The sequence below is a fragment of the Xenopus laevis genome, chromosome 7S (assembly GCF_017654675.1).
Source record: "Xenopus laevis strain J_2021 chromosome 7S, Xenopus_laevis_v10.1, whole genome shotgun sequence".
NCBI classification, from domain to species: Eukaryota; Metazoa; Chordata; class Amphibia; order Anura; family Pipidae; genus Xenopus; species Xenopus laevis.
This window is the reverse complement of record NC_054384.1, coordinates 90,290,545-90,311,325: the sequence shown is the minus strand read 5'-3', so window position 1 is coordinate 90,311,325 and position 20,781 is coordinate 90,290,545. Positions and strand designations below refer to the sequence as shown.

General features: G+C 39.0%; 1 protein-coding gene across 2 annotated transcripts in view; it reads right to left on the bottom strand.

Annotated features, from left to right (window-relative positions):
- ttc34.S (tetratricopeptide repeat domain 34 S homeolog) overlaps positions 1–20,317 on the bottom strand; it is a 51,942-nt gene extending 31,625 nt beyond the window's left edge. Inside the window, exons 1-4 of one of the 2 annotated variants that reach the window (XM_018228010.2) lie at positions 20,130–20,317; positions 18,648–18,772; positions 11,443–13,104; positions 10,737–10,962 (exon numbers count right to left, since the gene is read on the bottom strand). In XM_018228010.2, coding sequence (XP_018083499.1) covers positions 10,737–10,962; positions 11,443–13,046 — 1,830 coding nt within the window. In that variant the 5' untranslated portion in view covers positions 13,047–13,104; positions 18,648–18,772; positions 20,130–20,317. The remainder of the gene's footprint in view (positions 1–10,736; positions 10,963–11,442; positions 13,105–18,647; positions 18,773–20,129) is intronic. The other variant, XM_018228008.2, reaches the window with a different exon arrangement.
- Positions 20,318–20,781: the final 464 nt, after the last annotated feature.

Below are 20,781 nucleotides of genomic sequence, written 5' to 3'. Positions count from 1 at the left end.
CAAGCAGTCCTGGCACAGATCACTCTGTTTGTGCAGGGAAGGCAGGCAGGCAAGGGCCACGCATAATCAAGTAAGTAATAAGTTAAAAGCACCATTAAAAAATGAGCAGCACAGAGCGGTGCAGAAGAGGAGTTTTGCTGTGCGGTGGAGGAGCGGAGGATTGTTATTGAAGAGTCACATACCTGAACAGGAAAGGAATCATCAACAATGTGATAAGGAGGCTGAAAACCCTGACCCTGTGTGGCCATGTAGTATAAGCCGACAACACCATTTAACTGCTGATTCTTCCTGTCATTCAAGCATTTAACTTCTGGCCTTGCAGCTCTGATTGACAAGCCCCAAGGGACTATAAGAACGTGTCAGAGTCTGCACCTATGTCCAATTTACATAGAAAGAGGTGACATTGAGGAAAATGGTCTAAAGGACATATAGACATATTTTGATGAAGAATTCAATTATGTTATGTGTCACTATCCCTTTAAGGCAAGGGTGGAAGTCTTTGTCACCTATAAGGTCCCAACCAGCATCTTCCTAGTCTGTATTCTCACTTAACTTTAGCGATGTTTATATATTTTGTTAAGAAGGTAGATCCTGATATACATGGATTATATGAAATACCTTAGTTCTCTTTAGTAGGTAGGTAGCCTTATGGAAGTAATATTTATCTGTAAATGGATAGCGCCTAGCACAAAAGAGAGTTTGTTCACAGAAAATGAATTGCTGTTTGTGGTGTTTGCACTCAGCTTTGAATACAATACAAATATTGTTCACAATATTAAGACCAATGATTGGCTGCGGTGTATAAACACCAATGAGAAATATGGACAGCTGCGTTTTTGTAACAACTGTATTTTCCTGTTCACGATCATAAATACAGTATATTTATAGTAATTGCACAGTGGGAGCTGTAAATGTCTACTATAAAATCATTGTTATTTTTCTAAAAGGGGGAAAAGCATTTTATGAGATGAAATAAAAATCTCCATAGCAAATTGCAGTTATTTCGTCAAATAGTTATTTATACTTCAGTTGGGCGCAAGTAGAACTATGAAATTCACATCTGTGTGTATATATCAGCAATTACAAAGCTAAAAAGAGACACTAGCTAAAAACGACTCCTTAAAGAGAACTAAACCCTCCCTGCTTCCCATAGCATAGGTGATTACCCCTGAAAGTACCCCTAATTCATTACTCACATATAGGTGCAGAGTAAGCGCAGAGGAGCTCATGGGTGGCATCTTCCGGCTCTTCAGTATTCTTCGGGTCTTCTTTCTTCTCTTCTGCAATTTTCTGCATTTTTGTCGCATACATAGTTGCTACTAACTGGAAGACTGCTCCAACTGCGCATGCACCAATACTGCGTTCACTTCCCAAAGAATACTGAAGAGTCGAAAGGTGGCACTCTGCTGCTCTTACTCTGCACCTATACGTGTTCTCTTTAAATCTCAGGTACATTATACTTTTAGGAGCAAGTTGGAGCAGTCTCGTTGTCTCATGTGCTCAAAAACACCAAAATCATTCTTGTGCCTAAGACTTTGATGCAGGGTTATGCACACGCCAGTCTGTAATTTATATTCTTTATTTACATACTGGTTTTACATAGTGGTTTTCACATTACGCCATTCATAGTCACTGCCTTATCCTATGTGTTACTTTTTGGGATACAGTGAAAGGCCGCAAATGTATCTGTCTCATCTGGCCTAGTGTATCTAAATATACATGCCAACCAGGATTGGACTGGGTTGGCAGGACACAGAGAAAAAGCCCAGTGGGCCCTGCTGTCCTGGACCTGCCTGATACTTACAGCACCAACATCCCCCCCCCCAGCCTCCCCTGATTGCAGCAACAAATGAAAAATGAACCATGAATGGGGGGGAAGAGGGGATTTCGGTGTTGGCCTGAGGAGGACCTGAATGGGGCCGGGGGCCTGGTTGGTGTGTGTGGGGCCCTTAGATAGCTGCCCCTATGGGCCCCGACGCTGATGCCAACTAGTGAAGTGTCGACAAAAAAGTTGACCAACACCAGAATATAACTCACCCTAAAGCTGTAATTATTTCTATACTTGAGGGGGCACTGCTGTACAAATGCGAGTAAATAAGTGGCCTACAGACAGCTGGTGGAGAAGTAGCAGCACGTTGACATTGTGGGCTGTAAGGGCCATACATTCGTTTAAAATTCACCATAAATATTTTCAATTTCATACATTTATAAAATTGTAAATCAAATGAAATTATTGGTTGGTGTAGTGTACATTGTTTGTGACCAAACACAAAAATATGGTAATGCAGTAAAACTGAATCTTTCTGCCAAAAAAAATCTCCATTTTCTTTTTAAAATTTTTGCTCCATTAGCAGTTCAGGAGCTGAAACTTGCTTCGTAAAAAAATAAAAGTGCAGTTTGTTACATTTTGCAACAAAGGCCTCGTTACATAAGGAAACATTGATTTTACTTAGAGTTGTTTCTTCTGTTTCTTTACTGAATAACTATAGTGCACTATTACATTTTAATTCATTTATTTAGAGGACTGAATTTCCCAAAGCAATTATGAGATGGCAAACATCACTCCAGATCAGTCCCAGAGATGACACAGAATGAATAGAGAAACAGGATGAAGGAGACCTGTCCAGCAGATGGAATTTCATAGTGCTGGAAGCATCAGAAGACAAGAGATACCTGCTCCAGCTGTAACAAAGAAAACAGGATGCTATGAATTCCCCAAAGGAAAAGCTAGAAACGTCCTACATGGGAATAACTTCAACCATCCAAACACACACACAATTGTTTCATTCAACAACAACAAGTCATTATGGGATTTCTCTCTTTGCTTTCATATATTTTGTTGCGTGCTGTCAGCACTAACCCCAACCACTTTTATATATCTCAGAATAACGGATTTTATTTCATAATATTTTAAAATTTTTTGGCTTGGTTGCATCTAGGTTCGCTTTCCTTTTTCCAAGGCAACAATATAATATTATGCTTTATTTATATAGCACTAATTTATTTCGCAAATCTTACATTATACAGGTATGGGATCCATTATCCGGAAACCCATTATCCTGAAAGCTCCAAATTACGGAAAGACCATCTCCTATAGACTCCATTATCAAATAAACCAAATTTTTAAAAATGATTTCCTGTTTCTCTATAATAATAAAAAAAGCGTAACTTGTATTTGATCCAAACTATGACATAATTAATCCTTAACATAATTAATGTTTACATTATTTTTCATTAGATCCAAATTATGGAAAGCCCCAGGTCCCGAGCTTTCTGTATAATAAATCCTATACCTGTACATCATTTTCATCAGTCCTTGCCCCAGAGGAGCTTGCAACCAATGGTCCCTATCACATTCAAACACACTATGGTCTTTTATATCAGGAGCCAATTAAACTTACTATGTTTTCGGTGTGTGAGAGGAAACCCACACAGACAGGGGGAAGAACATACAATCCCCTTGCAGTTTTCTTGCTGAAACTGAACCCAGGGCTCTACACTGCAAAGCAATACAGTGAACATAACTAATTAATGTGTCTTCTGAGATATTTATACTGAATGAAACACAGACACAAACAGAGCAGCACTGCTGTTGCCTGAAAAGCACCAGAGTGTGTCCTGAGTTCTGAATCAGCAAGAAATTTTGTTTTGGCAGTACTGTTCCTTTACTGAATACTGAATTCAAAAGGGATTGCCACCTGGCCGGTATTTCACTGGCCTAGCCGGTAGAACACCAGCCAAGGCCGGGGCCGGTATTACAAATACACCGCCAATGTATTAGCCAGTAAATCTGTAATCCCTATTGTTCCGCCCCTGGCCCACCTCAGATCTGCCCCTGGTCCACCCCTCTCAGCTCCCCTACTCACCTAATCCAAGTACTGCAGTCCCTTCCTGGCCAAACCCGCATCAAAACTTCCTGACCCTGCCCCCAAAATGTCACACCTACGCCCCCAAAACAGCACAGTCACACCCCCGAAACATCACAACCCTGCACTAGGGATGTAGCGAACTGCCGATTTGGTGTTCGCGAACGCCGTTCGCGAACACCGGCAAAAAATGCGAACGTTCGCGAACAGTTCGCGAACTTCGAACACCCGCTAAAATCGTTCGATTCGAACGATCGAAGGATTTTAATCATTCGATCGAACGATTTTCATTCGAATCGAACGATCGAAGCATTCAATCGAATGCTTTTCATTCGATCGAATGCTTACAATCGTTCGAACGAATGGAAATCGTTCGATTTTTAGCGGTCGAAGGAATTCGAATGGTCGAATGGTCGAACGATTTGTATTCGAATCGAACGCGAACTCAAAATGCGAACGTCGCGCAACGTTCGCGAACATTCGGAGGACGCGAACGGTCGAAGTTCGCGCGAACAAGTTCGCCGGCGAACAGTTCGCTACATCCCTACCCTGCACCTCTCTGGCCCATACCCACCAATTTAGCCACTGGCCAGTAGGGTCGAACTAAAAGGTGGCAACCCTACTTGGATCATATTCTGTGATCACTCCAGAATAACCATACCAGCTCAATAAATAGTCTGTCAGTAGGGACGTCATTTTTGGTGTTTGTTGGCGTCATTTTGGGTTTGGCATGTGAGGTATGTGCTCCCTATTCTTTCAGCACATCTCAACTGCAGGTCACTGAAGGAAAACTGGAGCTACTGAGCTACTGCCTGGTCTGGAGGTGTCAGTAGCTCCAGGGTTCCATAGATGCAGTAATTTCCGATTCTAAGACACGAAGGACTGAGTGATGCGGAGGCACAACTATACAGAAGAGCAAGAAGCACATTTTGATGCAAGTACCAGTATCTTAACTATAGAGGAAGCAAACCCTGCAGTCATGCACAGGGGGGTGGGGTCCCGGGTGTGGATTCATTTGGCGGGGGAATGGATTAGGGATGTAGCGAACGTCGGAAAAAAAGTTTGCGAACATGTTCGCGAACTTCCGGGAAAAAATGCGAACGGTTCGCGAACGTCGCGAACCCCATAGACTTCAATGGGAAGGCGAATTTTAAAAGCTAGAAAAGACATTTCTGGCCAGAAAAATGATTTTAAAGTTGTTTAAAGGGTGCAACGACCTGGACAGTGGCATGCCAGAGGGGGATCAAGGGCAAAAATGTATCTGAAAAATACATTGTTGACACAGCGCTGCGTTTTGTGCTGTAAAGGGCAGAAATCACACTACGTCACTCAGGTGATGTTTCTGGACACGGAATGTGAAAAAGCTCACACAGCTAGGTGGCACTTGGTTAAAGACTGGGCAAACAATGCCTGCAAGGGCAACGTATACAGTAGTGGGTACGGAATATATTATTGCTGCTGTAAAAACATCACTCAGGTGATGTTTACGGACACGGAATTATTATTGTTATTTAGACAGAATGTGAAAAAGCTCACACAGCTAGGTGGCACTTGCATACCTCCCAACTGTCCCTCTTTTGACCACTCAACCCCCTGTCCATCTTTTGTACTGGAAAGTCCCACTTTTCTCTGAACTGAACAGCCAGAAAAAAAAACAGTTTCTAACTTAATTAGCTTTTGGCAGAGAGCTCAGAACAGCTAACAGGTGCAAATAAGATACTTTGTAACAATTTTGACTCTGGTTGGTGCTGGTAGTGGTGAACTACTAGGAGGAGCAGCACACCAGTCCCACTCCCCAACACAGCTAGACTAATAGCACTGGGCTCTTATAGTAGCAAAGTAAAAAAACAAAAAAGAAAATAAAAGCAGTCCTTACAAGGACTATTGGGTTATTACAGCAGTCAGCAGATGAGATCAGAAGCAGTGCCCACAGCAGCTACATACAGAGCACTGCAGTAGAAGGTAGATTACTAGCCAGCAAAGCTACCTAACCTAAAATGTCCCTCAAATCCCTGCAGAGTTCTGTCCCTACAATACAGAGCAGTATCAAGTAGATTACTAGCCAGCAAAGTTACTATCAACTGTCCCTCAAATCACTAACAGCTCTCTCCCTACACTAGCTCTTCCAAGCACACACAGGCAGAATGAAAAAACGCTGCAGGGCTTCAGTTTATATATGGAAGGGGAGTGGTCCAGGGGGTGTGGGGGTGGTCCAGGAGGGAGAGCTTCCTGATTGGCTGCCATGTATCTGCTGCTCTGGGGTGAGAGGGCAAAAATAAGCGCCAGCTAAGGCGAACCCAAATTGGCGAACGTCGCGTGACGTTCGCGAACATTCGGCGGATGCGAACGGTCGATGTTCGCGCGAATTAGTTCGCGGGCGAACAGTCCGCGACATCCCTAGAATGGATCACTTTTGTTACACCGATGGCAAATACCTTTAACGAAAGTGGTTCTACATGCAACTGACTATGGGGTAATTGAAGGGCCTGTTCAATAGTTACTGTTGTACCTATTGTACAAACCTAGAACCCACAACTGGAAGAAATAATGTTGAAAAAGAACCAATGATACAGAGAAGCAGTCACTAGAATATTAATATATTAATTTCAGAATATTTCTAAAATGGTTACTTGGCCCCTATAAGAAGACCTCAAATATCATTCTCAGATGCTTTATTATCTCAGGTATTTCCTACAAACAAGGTACAAATGGCCCATTAGGGTACCAGGGAAAATTCTGGTGGGTCCCAGGCTTGTGCATTGGTTCCTATGTAGTGTTTACCATTTACCACTTATGTTAGTATGCAGGTTGCCCTTGAACTCAGGTTCTGTGATGGCCACTGCCTAGTAAACCCCAGCAATATGACCTTCGATTTTATGCACAATCCAGGTAACTCATCGGTGCCTAATCTAATATTGTCTAAATCATATCATGAAGTAAATGTGCCACAAGAGGGCACTGATTAGAAGAAACAGGATAACAACTAATTAGAAGGATAAAGGTGGCCATACACGGGCAGATAATGCTGCCGATATCGGTCGTTTAGAACAATTTGACAGCTAATCTGCCCGTGTATGGAGGCTTCCGACTGGTCTTTTCAACCGATATCTGGACATTATATAGATCGGGAAAGTTTGATTTTTCTGCCGACCGACCCGTTGGAGCCCATTGCGCTCGTTGTAATCCGATCGTTCGTTCAGATTACCCCCGCCATTAGTGGCATATCGGGAAAAAGATCTGCTCGTATGGTGGTGTCGCCAAAGAGCAGATATTATAGTGTATCGCCACCTTAAAACGGCACCGTTATACAAGCTTTGTTCTGTAAAATGAAATCCTGATGAAGGAACCACAGAGCCATGAGAGCTTACGCTATATAATATATCTAGTAATCTTTCACCTGTATTATATTCATGCCTCTGCTGTTTTAATTTTTACATTCCATCTGTAAACTGTACAACCATTTTTATTCCTGATTGGGTGCATATGATAGCTCTGTTGTACAGTAGAACATTTATGAAGAATAAGAGAAAAAATGGTAAACTATTTGAACTGTGTGTGTGTAAACCATAGCTTTATAAAGTAGCAAATGTTAGAGAGATGCACTTTACTTTATCACATAAAAGGTTCACTTCTCTAGCATATTACACTGGCGCCACCTAGTGCCTCACTGGTACATATAAATCCCTTGGAACAATGTTACAATCACATTTCAGTCCTGTACCACTAAATCAACATGATACAATACGATTATACAGACAGGTTCACAAACAATCAGTTGTGTTTTTGCTGATACTTGTTGCATGTCATAGACACTTGCATACATTCACCAAGAGGCCAGAGAGAAAATGTTAGGTGTTATATGCCCTTAAATGACTTCATCTATGGAATCTTATTACCCATGAGGACCCAAATTAGGGGTAGGGAAGAACAGCAGGGGTTGCATGTGGACAGAGTGGGGGAGAGAAGGAGATTTCAGGTTGACCAATTGCCCTCAGAGCAGGTCATGGACAGATGGAGGGCCACATTCTTCATCATCACCCCTGACACTGTCTTCTCATAACTGTCCCAGCGCCACCAGTGATGTTCAGTACTCAATTTTATACTCACATTCACCCCACCCCCTCTAATAACTTAAAGGAAAACTATACCCCCAAAATGAATACTTAAGCAACATCAAATGAAGTGGCAGATTAAAGAATCTTATCAAACTGGAATATACTGTATATTTAAGTAAATATTGCCCTTTTACATCTCTTGCCTTGAACCATCATTTTGTAATGGTCTATGTGCTGCCTCAGAGATCACCTGACCAGAAATACTGCAACTCTAACTGTAACAGGAAGAAGTGAGGAAGCAAAAGACAGAACTCTGTCTGTTAATTGGCTCATGTGACCTAACATGAATGATTTGTTTGGTATGTTTGTGTTCATTGTGAGTCATACAATCCCAGGGGGCAGCCCTTATTTTTTTAAAATGGCAATTTTTGTTTATGATTACCCAATGGCACATACTACTAAAAAAGTATATTATTATGAAAATGGTTTATTTACATGAAGCAGGGTTTTATATAAGAACTGTTTTGTGCAAAATCTCTTTTTTTAGACCTACATTGTTTGAGGGGTATAGTTTTCCTTTAAGAAATGGGGGCAGACGCAGGTATATACATTGGTGTGGTGTGGCAAGCCGTTTGGGTTAGGATGGGTTATGGTCTGGTCACATTACTGTTGATATGCGCATCCCTAATGGGGATGGGGAGGTTATGGCATACAGGCAGGGTATGGGTATAAGAGCATGGCTGCCATATTACTTGGCCTAACTCTATGGCCCAGAGATTAAAAAACAGGAGGCTGCTGTTCAGAAATCCACATTGGTAGGATGGTAAGACCAGCTGCACATAGCGAAAGGCATACCTGACAACTGCCTTGTTTTTAGAGGGACAGTCCCTCTTTTCACAGCTCAACCCGCAGTCCCTCGTTTGTACTGGAAAGTCCAAATTTTCTCTGCACTGAACAGGCAGAAAAAGAAACAGTGTTTCTAACTTAATTGGCTTTTGGTAGAGAGCCCAGAACAGCCACAGCTGCAGATAAGATACTTTTGTAACAAAGTAATTGTAAAAATATAAGATAACAGGTCTCTTGGGAGACGTTAGCCTCACAGCTTAAATGGCAATTCACCTTCATTAGCAAAACTATAATAACTAAAAAAAAACACAGAAATATGCTCAAAATTACTTAACCTGCCAAATTTTGTAAAATGAACATGGTAATTAGGGTGTGGCCACAAAAATGGGTGTGTTCAAAAAAAATTCTCCACACTGCGCACGACAACTTTTTTGTCCCTTTTTTTATTTCAAAAATGTTGGGAGTTATGCCAAAGGGACAAATAAGAATGTATAAGATACACATGAACAGATGTATTTATTGGAATGAACCTCCCTGTTGGTCTGAGTTTGAGAAATGACTGATTGTATTTCGCAACAACATGGCCAGTTACTGTCTGTCTTTAAATCCTTCCCTGTATACCAAAATTTTATACAAGAAATTTATAAACAATTACATTAACACCTGGCCCCTGGACTGATGGATATGGTAGACTGTGAAAGCTTTAAGAAGTTTCACCATGCAATGTTTCTCTTTTAAAGAGAGATGAGCTAGAGTTTTGGGCTCACCTAAAGCGGCTCACAAAGACAAATAAGGGATTTTAAATTGTCTGGGGACAAATACCTGACAAATTATATTCAACTTTGTTTGGTGTTTTCTGCCAGGCTGTCGCAGGGAACAAGACGTATAGTTCATGAACATTGAATAGAAATCACCTATAGAAGTACATCCCCTCTGCCTAGAAAGCAATGTTTGTGTTACAGTGCCACCTGCTGTATCCCAAAACTAAATGCAAAGAGACTTTTAAAAAATATCTTTGTTGTCACATTTGAGAAGAGGCAGACATTGTTATATACAGGTATGGGACCTCTTATCCAGAATGCTAGAGACGTGGGTTTTTCGGGATAAGGGATATTTCTGTTACTCGGATATTCATACCTTGAGTCTACTAGAAAATCATGTAAAGATTAAATAAACCCAATAGGCTGGTTTTGCTTCCACTAAGGACTAATTATATATTAGTTTGGATCAAGTACAAGGTACTGTTTTATTATTATAGAGAAAAAGGAAATCATTTTTAAAAATTTGGATAAAATGGAGTCTATGGGAGGCGGGCTTTCCATAATTGGGAGCTTTCTGGATAAAGGGTTTCCGGATAACAGATCCCATACCTGTATTAGTTTTTCCTACATTCAATATTGGTAATGGGAACCACTAAGGATGCTCTAAAAAGGAATGTCATGGAAAATGATAGTCTGCATGTATATGTGTGTAATAATAAATACATTTGGCCCCACTGGGTCTCCTGTTTGTTAATCGTCTGTTTTTGAGCCATGTGACTTATAACATATTCTAAATACTCTTCTGCCACTGGATAATGTAAATGTAATTATAGACCTGCACAAACCCTTGTAATTTATCAGCCCAGGCGTAATCATTTTTAACCTACTACTGCACGAGGTACCCAAAATAAGGTATTACTGATCATTTCAACCTTAGTTATAAATGGTGCCATAGAGATTTACCACCTACAACCAACAATTATTTGATAGTAGTTATTAGAAAGGTATTTTACATAGTTGAACTGACAAATAGGTATATCAAAGGAATAGCCATAATTATAAAAAAAGATTTGGCCAAGAACCATTATATTAACTTGAACTAGGAGGGTAATGTACTAGGATGGTTATGTAAAGATATATTATTCAATGATTTCAATAGAAAACATATATGTAAAGCATAATATTGCTACTACTGGTCAAAGTAATACCTGATTTCCATCATAAATAAAGCCTTTCTTGAACTGTAGGAGGGCGAGCCTGGAAAGGATGGGGGATCTCTGCGAACTGTTACTGAGGGCAAGAGATAGCATCTTGTGCGCTTCCTCAATTCGATCCAGTTGGTACAAAGCATCTGTGCACAGGATTCGAGATACATCATCAGACGGATCAAGCAACATGAGAAGTGTGGCCAACTGATGAACCCCTGCAACATCACTGTGAAAGAAATGGTTACAGTATGGAAAGTATACACCAATATCTTTACTACGTGGGTTAAATGAATATGATGCTTCTAGAATGCACAAGAATGAACTGTGAATTATACTGTATATAAACTTAAAATCTGTGCTTAGTTTTGAGTGTTTACTGATGTTCTTTAAGTCATTTTTTTACTTGTGTATTAAAAAGTTAAAATATGAAGAAAAACAGAAATATTAAAGAACTCCTGAATTCAGATTTTCTTATATTTTACAAATGTGAGTAAAATATTCCCCCTGCATATGTGATATGGACCATGGAATCATAATTGAGCTTTAAATTTGTAATTACCCAGATTATAGTACAAACACAAAACACATTAAGCAAGACACAGATTGAACACTTCCACCAGTATAGCATGCCATACTATACATACATATTGTGGACCACAGTTTGCCTAATTTAATTAGATTTGTTTTTATAAAACATATAGTTTACCCTTCTTTAACTGAAGAGTTGTCCTGATCAGAAGGTTTTTTTCTCTGTGAAATACCATTTTCATTTGCTCTCTGTGGCTTCTTATGAAGCATCTTTTGTCCCTCTTCTTGTAGAACCTTGAACAGAAGGCCTCTTTGGTTCCAAGGCACATAAGTCTTAAGAGCAAGTAACGTCTCATCAAGTTTTAGTTTACAGGCAGTGATGTAATCCAGTGCAGTTAGGTATGAGCTACCGCTTATCATGCGGACCAATCCTCTCCCGCAAAGAGCTTTCACGCAGCTGTTTGGGTGGGGGGATTCATCTTCTATAATCTGCTGAAAGTCTCTAAGTGCTTGCTGATGTTCATTACTGTGAAAGTGGCAGAAGCCTCGAAGAACAAACAATGTGTTTTGGTAAGTCTTTTTGTCTGAGCTAAGTAGATGGTTACAAATGTCCAGGCAGGTTCGAAAATCTCCTGCAAGAAGTCTGCAATCTGCAAGGCGGACATTCATCTCACGTCTACTCTCTGTGGAACATTGATTTAAAAATTCAAGAGTTTGTATAATTGGGAAAAGGAGTTCTGTACCTGTATCAGATCTCAGCTCAAGCCGAGAACGTACTGCTTCCCTGAAATTCCCAAACTCCATTTCTAGGTAGCCCTTCGAGCGGTCAACCACCCTTTTAATGTTCGCATCAGAAAATATTTCTGAAAATCTTTTTTTGGCATTAGTTGGGCTGATCTTGAAGGCTTCTGCTAAGTCCTGTGTCATTTCTTTAGTTCGACAGCCTAAAGAGTAATAAGCTGCTGCTCGATCTACTAGAAGATAGGACATTTTTTCTTCTTTGATCTTAGTTTCCAATGACAAGGCCTCAATGGCTCTAGAATACACAGCTATACATTCTTCAAATTTGCAATTGTCAAACAAATATGCTGCTTGTGTTTTGCAAACTTGGAGGTCATCAGGAGTCAATGTTGCCAAAAGGCAGTAGCAGTCATGAAGCATGGAGTCTGAGTACTCTCCATCATAATCATTTTCATATGTAGAAATGTGGTTGTGAAATGCATCAATAATTTGTCCAAGATATTCTTTTTGCCTGGTACCAATAAATTGTCTTGTTTTCTCCTTGTTATTTGCAAAGGCTTGGATGTAATCTATCATACCACTTCTAGAGTTGATCTGAGATAAAATTTGCGCCAGTCCTCTGGTCAACAAGAGTTCAATTGTATAGTGGGGCTGAGTATTCAACAAGGCGCTAGACTTACTCACTATCTCATCATAGCGTCCATTTTTAAGGAAAGTACTCAGTTTGAAGAGAGAAGCAGCAACATTACTTGGACACAGCGTAGAAAGGAACACTGCTGCAATTCCAGGGTTAAGTGACACAATGGCCATACCATCACAATTTATTTTAGGTATATTGCACTCACCCAAGCACCAACGTTCCAGGGTGGTAATTACTTCTTCATACTGTTCTTTTTCAAGTGATTTCACCCTTTGAATTGCATTGGGTGCACTGCAGCTAAAAGCAGCCATAAAAAATGCTGCAGCTAACAATGGCTCATCTTTTCCAAGATGCTGGTGAGCTTCTTTGCATAATTTTCCAGGGACATCTTGATTAAGCATCTTTAATAATGGCTCATTCCCTTCATCCCCTTTTTCAACAAAACAGCTGAACGGATTCCTGCAAAACAGAAACAATATAAATCAGCGGTAGATGGAAAAACCTATTACTGTTCTTTTTAATTTGCACAAATCATGACACTTTTTTATTACAGTTCACATATCCATAGGATGCAATGTACCAACAACCTGATATATAACAAATATCATCAGCACCACTAATACATGTTCTTTTAGATATAGTACAAAGTTATACCAATGACTCAAACATAGTATTATAGTATTATTGGTAGATAACAAAAGACTATTGGGTGATTAAAATTCAGACCACATCTCAGACTACCTACAATTATTTATCAATGGATGGCCAACAGCAACAGTCCAATCAGGTAGCTCCATCTCAGTCCAGGTCAGCTGATGACCACCTTCATACATATGCAGTTTTCAGTGGTGATTAGTCTAAAGCAACTGGGCCCACTGAGTATAGCTACACTTATTAAAGCTAGATACTGTATATCATGACCTGAATGAATAAAAACCTTTATAGCTACCTGGAGACATACAGCAGCGCAACTAATCCCAACCAGGCCCACCCTGAGCAAAAAATATTTCAAAGGGGCTCAGCGCGCACTGCTAGCAAACCCGCCCCCCTCCTCACACTCACTCAGTTTTGTTTTACGCTATGATTACTACATTATTTCTCACATCTAGTCTTACTACTTTTTCAACTGTCATCTTTTTATGCATAGTCTCTAGGATACACTGAGTGGCAGCTCACTAACAATGTACTTTATAGTACAGTGAAACCTTGATTTTCCCGCATTTTACTTTTTTTATTTGTGGTCCCACCAATTTATAATGCATTTCAATGGGTGAATTTCGCTGATTTTAAGAAATATTTTCTACATCAAAATTTTGTCCTGATGTTCCTAAAGACCCCTCTATGAATGTTATTATTTGTAAAAAAAAAAAAAAAAAAAAAAGAGGTTTAAAATACTAACCAGATGTATATTTTGCCATGGTTCTGTCTGTAAATGATCAATTCTAATTAGTCTGCCCCTTATACAGTCCTGCACCAATCACTTATTGCTTTAGGTTGTGTATGTGACTGACAGAGAGTCTTGCACTTGCCCCCCATAGTGTAACATTAACACTGCAATGTTTAACCCTTGTTATTAACACAGTAAATATTGTATCTGAAAGTAAAACAGACTCCTGTGCTTATATCCTTTCAGTACTTGAAGAAAAAGTTACTTTAACACATTTCTCTGATTTTTATATTCATAAACTGAAGTAAGGACTAAACCTCCAATCGTCTGTCCCTGAACACTATAATACTATAGATAATCCAAACAAAGTTGATAAAAAGGCAATATTTATTCACAACATGAAAAAGAGATGTTTGGCAGAGATAAAGGCAGATCTGCCTAAACAATATATATAATGTCCACACACATACAGTAAAGTGCACAACAGCATATATCTTGTTTGTTTTGTTATTTGTTAGAAAAAATGCTGCCAAAATGCAAAAAGGCTGTGCATTATATTAGGTCAAAAAGCGGCGTGATGGTGAAACCCATGTATGCGACCGGTGTGGACATTATATATATTGTTTAGGCAGATCTGCCTTTATTGCACAGTATTAAATACTGTATACCAAATAGCAGCTGGCTTATGCAATTTTTATGTAATATGCATTTTCCTCCCATCTGATTGGCATAAATCCGGTGGTGGGGTTAAGCATTTCAAGGAGAGGGATCCCTTCCCCCACATGCAGCACCTGTTGTTTTTAATCTGATTTTAACCAATATCTCTTTGGTATGGTTGTAAATAAATATTGCCTTTTTGTCAACTTTGTTTGGATTATCTATAGTATTATAATTTTCAGGGACAGAAGATTGGAGGTTTAGTCTTTACTTCAGTTTATGAATATACTGTACAGGTATGGGACCTGTTATCCAGAATGCTCGGGACCTGGGGGTTTCCGGATAAGGGATCTTTCTGTAATTTGGGTCTTCATGCCTTAAGTCTACTAGAAATTCATTTAAACATTAAATAAACCCAATAGGCTGGTTTTGCTCCCAATAGGGATTCATTATATCTTAGTTGGGATAAAGTACAAGCTACTGTTTTATTATTACAGAGAAAAAGGAAATCATTGTTAAAAATTTGGATTATTTGGATAAAATGGAGTCTATGGGACATTCCATAATTTGGAGCTTTCTGGATATCGGGTTTCCGGATAAGGGATCCTATACCTGTACATACGTATTTATCAGTGGACACTCCATTTCTTGTAGCCCCTGAATATAACAACTATTATTGATATTCTTTGCTTTATTTAATTTTGGGGTAATTTCCCTGATTTTACATATTCCCAGATTTTACTTCTATTACTTATTTACTGTTCTACTGTATTACACTACATTCTTTGACTTCATCATTACAATAGTGATGCACTGGTATAGTATGCACGGCAGAGCCAGGGGTTCTTGAAGTCATCCTAAGTATTATAAAGGTTGGAGTTATTGTCTTAATTATTGTTCTCGTAAGGGTAGTCATTATGGTCTGATAGTAAATAACCAAGTAACAGAACTTAGGGATCATGAGTAATATGTGTAGAACCTTGCTAGTTACCCTGTTACGAAGGTTTCTGCGTGATCTGCGTTATAACAACTGTAAAGAAAATGATCAGGTGCTGTAACTGTTAAACTCTTTAAATATGACTTCATAATTATATTGTACTGCAATATAGTGTTCAGTATAATTCCATGAGAAACACTGGTGCCAAACATTTATTTTGCAAGTTGTAACATACCCACTTCAAAATCTGAAGACTGGCAATGGCTCAAAAGCAGTTTTATTTACTGTATGAATATATTTTTTAAATGGGGTCCCTCTGCTAAATCGTGTAGCATATACTCATGGTCACATTGAGACCTCGTTGGAACACATATGGGGCAATGTAATAAAAGCCGCAAAGAGCAAAACAATTTGCACAAACAAGAAAAAAAAAATCACATTTCGCAATGTAATACTCTCCCTTTTAATTGTGCATTGCACATTTTAATTGTGCATTGCCCACTTTTAAGAAGTGCTTGAAGGTGTTGTAATGTTTTGGAGCAAACACAACTTTTTCAGTAAGAAATTTTATCACGTTCACTGTGCACTGGCGCAAACTATAAAATTCGCAAAACCTTCTTCCCCTGTCGGAAGTGGTCGCTAAACAGTTTCCCGGTATTAAATTATTAAATTATATATTAAATTCGCGCAAAGGCAAATTTGTTTGCACAAAGGCATAACTTTCCGCATTGTGAATATTTTTTCCATTACCGACTTTTATTACATTCCCCCAATAGTCTAAAAATAACTGAGCAAGGCCAGTAAGAATAACTCCTTAATTTCCATGAAAACCTACAGACTTTCCAACACTAAGTGGGTAGGCATCTCTTTTCCACCAGTTATTGTGACCCTCCTGACACTGTTTAGTGGGGTGAAAGTCTACACCTTCTAAACTGAGGTATTATATACTGAAACAGAGTCTTATTACGGGTATTTACTGTAGTCCTATTGCACTTGGGAGTCTTGCTGCAGGTTTCACCCTCTGAAAATGATCCTGAAGAGATCAAATGTTTTTCCCTTCTGACCTTGATGTGAGCTTAACAGTTCTGTGAAGGATTTCTGTACACAGTAGGGCCAGGGATTGTCTGCAATACTAGGATAATTTTATGCAGGGTATCCATCAGAAAAGTATTAAAGTTATTTATATGGGGCCCTCATGAACACAAGCTCGCAGTACCAAAATGTTTGGCCATGATTGTGCTACTCAATCAACTAGCCGGTAGAGAGGTTTTGCTGGGACAAAATGTTAAACTTGATGGACGTATGATTTTAACCACAGCTTCTATGATATAAACTCACCAAACATTTTACTAAACATTAGGGTGAAACTTTAGAAGAAACATAAACTGAAACTGCTGGGGGGGGGCCATGTAAAACTTATACACAGCTACAATATATGTTTATGGTAAATGCCCAATGATGTTGCTGCAGAGATCAATAATTAGTCATTCCCCTACTGAAATGTTCATGTAGGATATGCTCATACAAAATGCTCTCTTGAATATAATATAAAATATTTAATTTTTTGTATTACAAAGGTAGATGTTTTAGAGCAGGGATCCCCAACGTTTATAACCTGTGAGCAACATTCAGATGTAAAAGGAGTTGGGGAGAAACTCAAGCCTGAAAAATGTTCTTGGGGTGCCAAATAAGTGCTGTGATTGGCCATTTGGTAGCCCCTATATGTAATGTCAACCAACGTGAGTCTCCGTTTGGCAGAACACCAGGTTTTTATGTAACCAAAACTTTTCTCCAAGCCTGGAATTCAAAATTAAGCACCTGCTTTGAGGCCACTGGGAGCAACATCCAAGGGGTTGGTGAGCCACTTGTTAGGGATCACTGTTTTAGGGACTTATTTATTATGCTGTGTAAAAAAAACTACGGGATAATACACCACACATTGCCAGACTACACTGTTTAAAAAAATGTTTTTATGCCTTTTTATTGCAGTGACTTCCGCCAGAAACAATGTAAAATAACGATGTCAAATCTGGCGTTCACATGGAGTAAAATTACAAACACCTTGATAAACTCGCCATTTACTGTAGTTACGCTGCTTTTTACACCTTTTTTTTAGTGAGTTTGTTTTACACAGCATAATATATATGTCCTTTAGAGAATCGGCCCTATGCAAAACTAGCCTCTGGCGTTTTGACCACTGTTTTGAACCCTCATGCGGAGAACAGAAGCAGAGCAAACAACCCTTTCTGCCTGTCATCCGTCCAAATACTATAGAATAGAAACGACCAAGCATTTTGTAAAAGAATATTTGCATTTATACGTAAGAGACCAAGCAAATAACGTATCATAGTGGCGGCATTCTAAACAGACAAAAGTAAAGTGTCTTTTCTCATCTTTTAAAGTGTATAGAGAATGTACTGGTTCCAGAAAGCAACAAAGCAGGGCCCATTCATATGTATAAATAAATTCACATACAAAAGGGAAATGCCCTGCACACAAAAAAGCCAGTACCTCGACCATACTGTACTATATTTTCAAAAGGGAAAGTAAGGGACATAGCCAATAGTACATTTTACAGCAGTAGTAAAGGTATATTTACTAAACTTACAGTGGCTAGACATCGTTTTTATTGTTTTACAAGCAGTATCGGACTGGGACACCAGGGGCCCACCCAAAAACCTTACACCAGGGGTCCACTCTCAGTACTATTATTCTTCCTCGCTCCCTCAACCTCTATTCTTCTAGTCTTTTCTTTACATACTATAATCCATTATTCCATCTATTTATCCTCTTTTTTCATAGAAATAGGGAATGACCATGAAATAGGCCAAATGTTTAGCAGCATGAGGGCCCACTAACACCTGGGCCCACCGGGAGTTTTCCTGGTATCCCGGTGGGCCAGTCCAAAACTGTTTACAAGAGGAAAAATTTTCTTACAATAAAACTCATTGCAATGCCATTGATAGAGAAAATTATGCCTATATTTAGTCTGCTGCAAGCAATTAAGTACAGGTCACTCACCTGGAATAATAGCAAGGATACCTTTAATTATTCAGTCACTTGCATTATACAGGTATGAGGTCTGTTATCTGGAAACCCGTTGTCCAGAAAGCTTCAAATTACCAGAAGGCCATCTCCCATAGACTCTGTAATAATTAAACAATAACTTGTACTTGATCCCAGTTATGATATAATTAATCCTTATTTGAATAAAAACAATCTTATTAGGTTTATTTAATGTTAATATTATTAATTAGTGTAATTAAGATATGGAAATACAAATTAAGGAAAGACCCCTTATCCGGAAAACCCCAGGTCTCGAGCATGCTGGATAACAGGTCCCATACCTGTATATATAACGAAAATAATTGCTGCAGCAGCACTCCGATCCTTGATTTAAATCGATGTTTAAATCAAACATCGAAGTCAATGGGGGGCAAAATTATTTTGACGCACTTCAATTTTGCATAATTTTCGCAAATTTATTAGCTGGTGGCGAAACGTGGAAATTAATACACACCTATCTAAATAACACCAGCACGCCCACATGTAAACATAAAAAGCATCAACAACCAATAAAAAAACCCATAAAGGATAAGAATTGTTTTTGTACAGACTGGGAGAGGATTACACCGCTGTATAATAGCAACAAAGGACTGAAATGCTTCATGTGACTTTTTTACCATTTACAGTAAGTCCGACCATACTAGAATCCATGATTGGACCTTATTTATTATTTAAAAAGCAATAAAATTGAGCGAAAACCCGAATCATGCGTTTTTATAAATTTTGCAAAATTGATCGATTTTTTTCAGGCTTCTTCCCAAAAAGCCTGAATTTTTGGGATTTTTCCTGAAAACATTGGACCACAGAAACTTCCGAATAGGATAGGGACCTCTCCCATTGACTTATACACAACCTCGGCAGGTCTGAGATGCAGGATTTTCGTATTCAGACTTTTTGCAGCATCGGGCTTTAGTAAATACCAAAATATTCAAGTTTTCTTTTTACTAAAAATTGTGATTTTAATTAAAAAAAAAAATAGATTTTTTTCGAGTTTTTAACATTCAGACTTTAATAAATAACCCACTAAATGTTATAAATTCTTTGAACTATAAACCTATACAAAATAGTTTCATCAACAGTGCTATATCCATTTCCATTATGTCTGCCAGAATACACAGCCTCATCCTTTTATGTTTAGACCGTTAGCTGCTTGGGCTTTTTACCCTTCGCACACGGGAACCTTTGTTTTCATCAGTTGCCTCCTCCCCCTTATCCTTTGTCTCAGTTATCTCTGGGTTCTTTTGCTCACAAGTTAGTCACATCCACAAACAGAACAAAAACACAAAACAAAAGTGCACTCTCCAAATCGAATACAAGAAAGTTTGAGCAGGATACCATCATGTGAGCAACAATGGCCTCCCAGGACATGCTGCTATTGGGTTGCAAGCAGGGTTTCCCCTCACTGCTCATATCACTTAAGCTTCCCACACTACTCACATGAAGCTGACAGCCTTTCAAGAAGGTCATGAATGCAACTTTGTCTTGCTGGTGGATTTCTGTCCTCAGGGTATATCAGTATAGCTTGAAATGTAGTATTTTGTGTGTGTGTTTGATCCTGGAAGTCCCAGGCAGCAGTTGCAGGTTTCAGTCCCTCCCTTATGTTGTCGCCTTGGTGACCGTAAACAGTAGGCCAAGCTGTTGTGTGAGTCTCTCCCCCCTAATTGTGATCTCTTTTGAAAGAGAATTCTATAGGGAGAAAGGGTGGGGATGTATCGCAGTGTCTTTTGTTTTCTTCTTATTCACATACACTAGGACAGGGGACATGGAACTAATTGACTACAAATATTAAAATATCATGTATATATTAGTTGTTTTTATTTTAAATACAAGTCTCAGATTTCTTTAATGTAATATACAGTAGTTATATTTAGAATTAGTATAGTGCACTTCTTCAAGGGATTTAATACTTTTTCTAGCAATTGATCTTTCCATAATTTGGATCTTCATACGTTAAGTCTACTAGAAAATCATGTAAACATGAAATAAACCCATGAGGCTGGTTTTGCTTCCAATAATGATTAATTATATCTTAGTTTGAATCAAGTACAAGCTACTGTTTTATTATTACAGAGAAGAAAGTAATCATTTA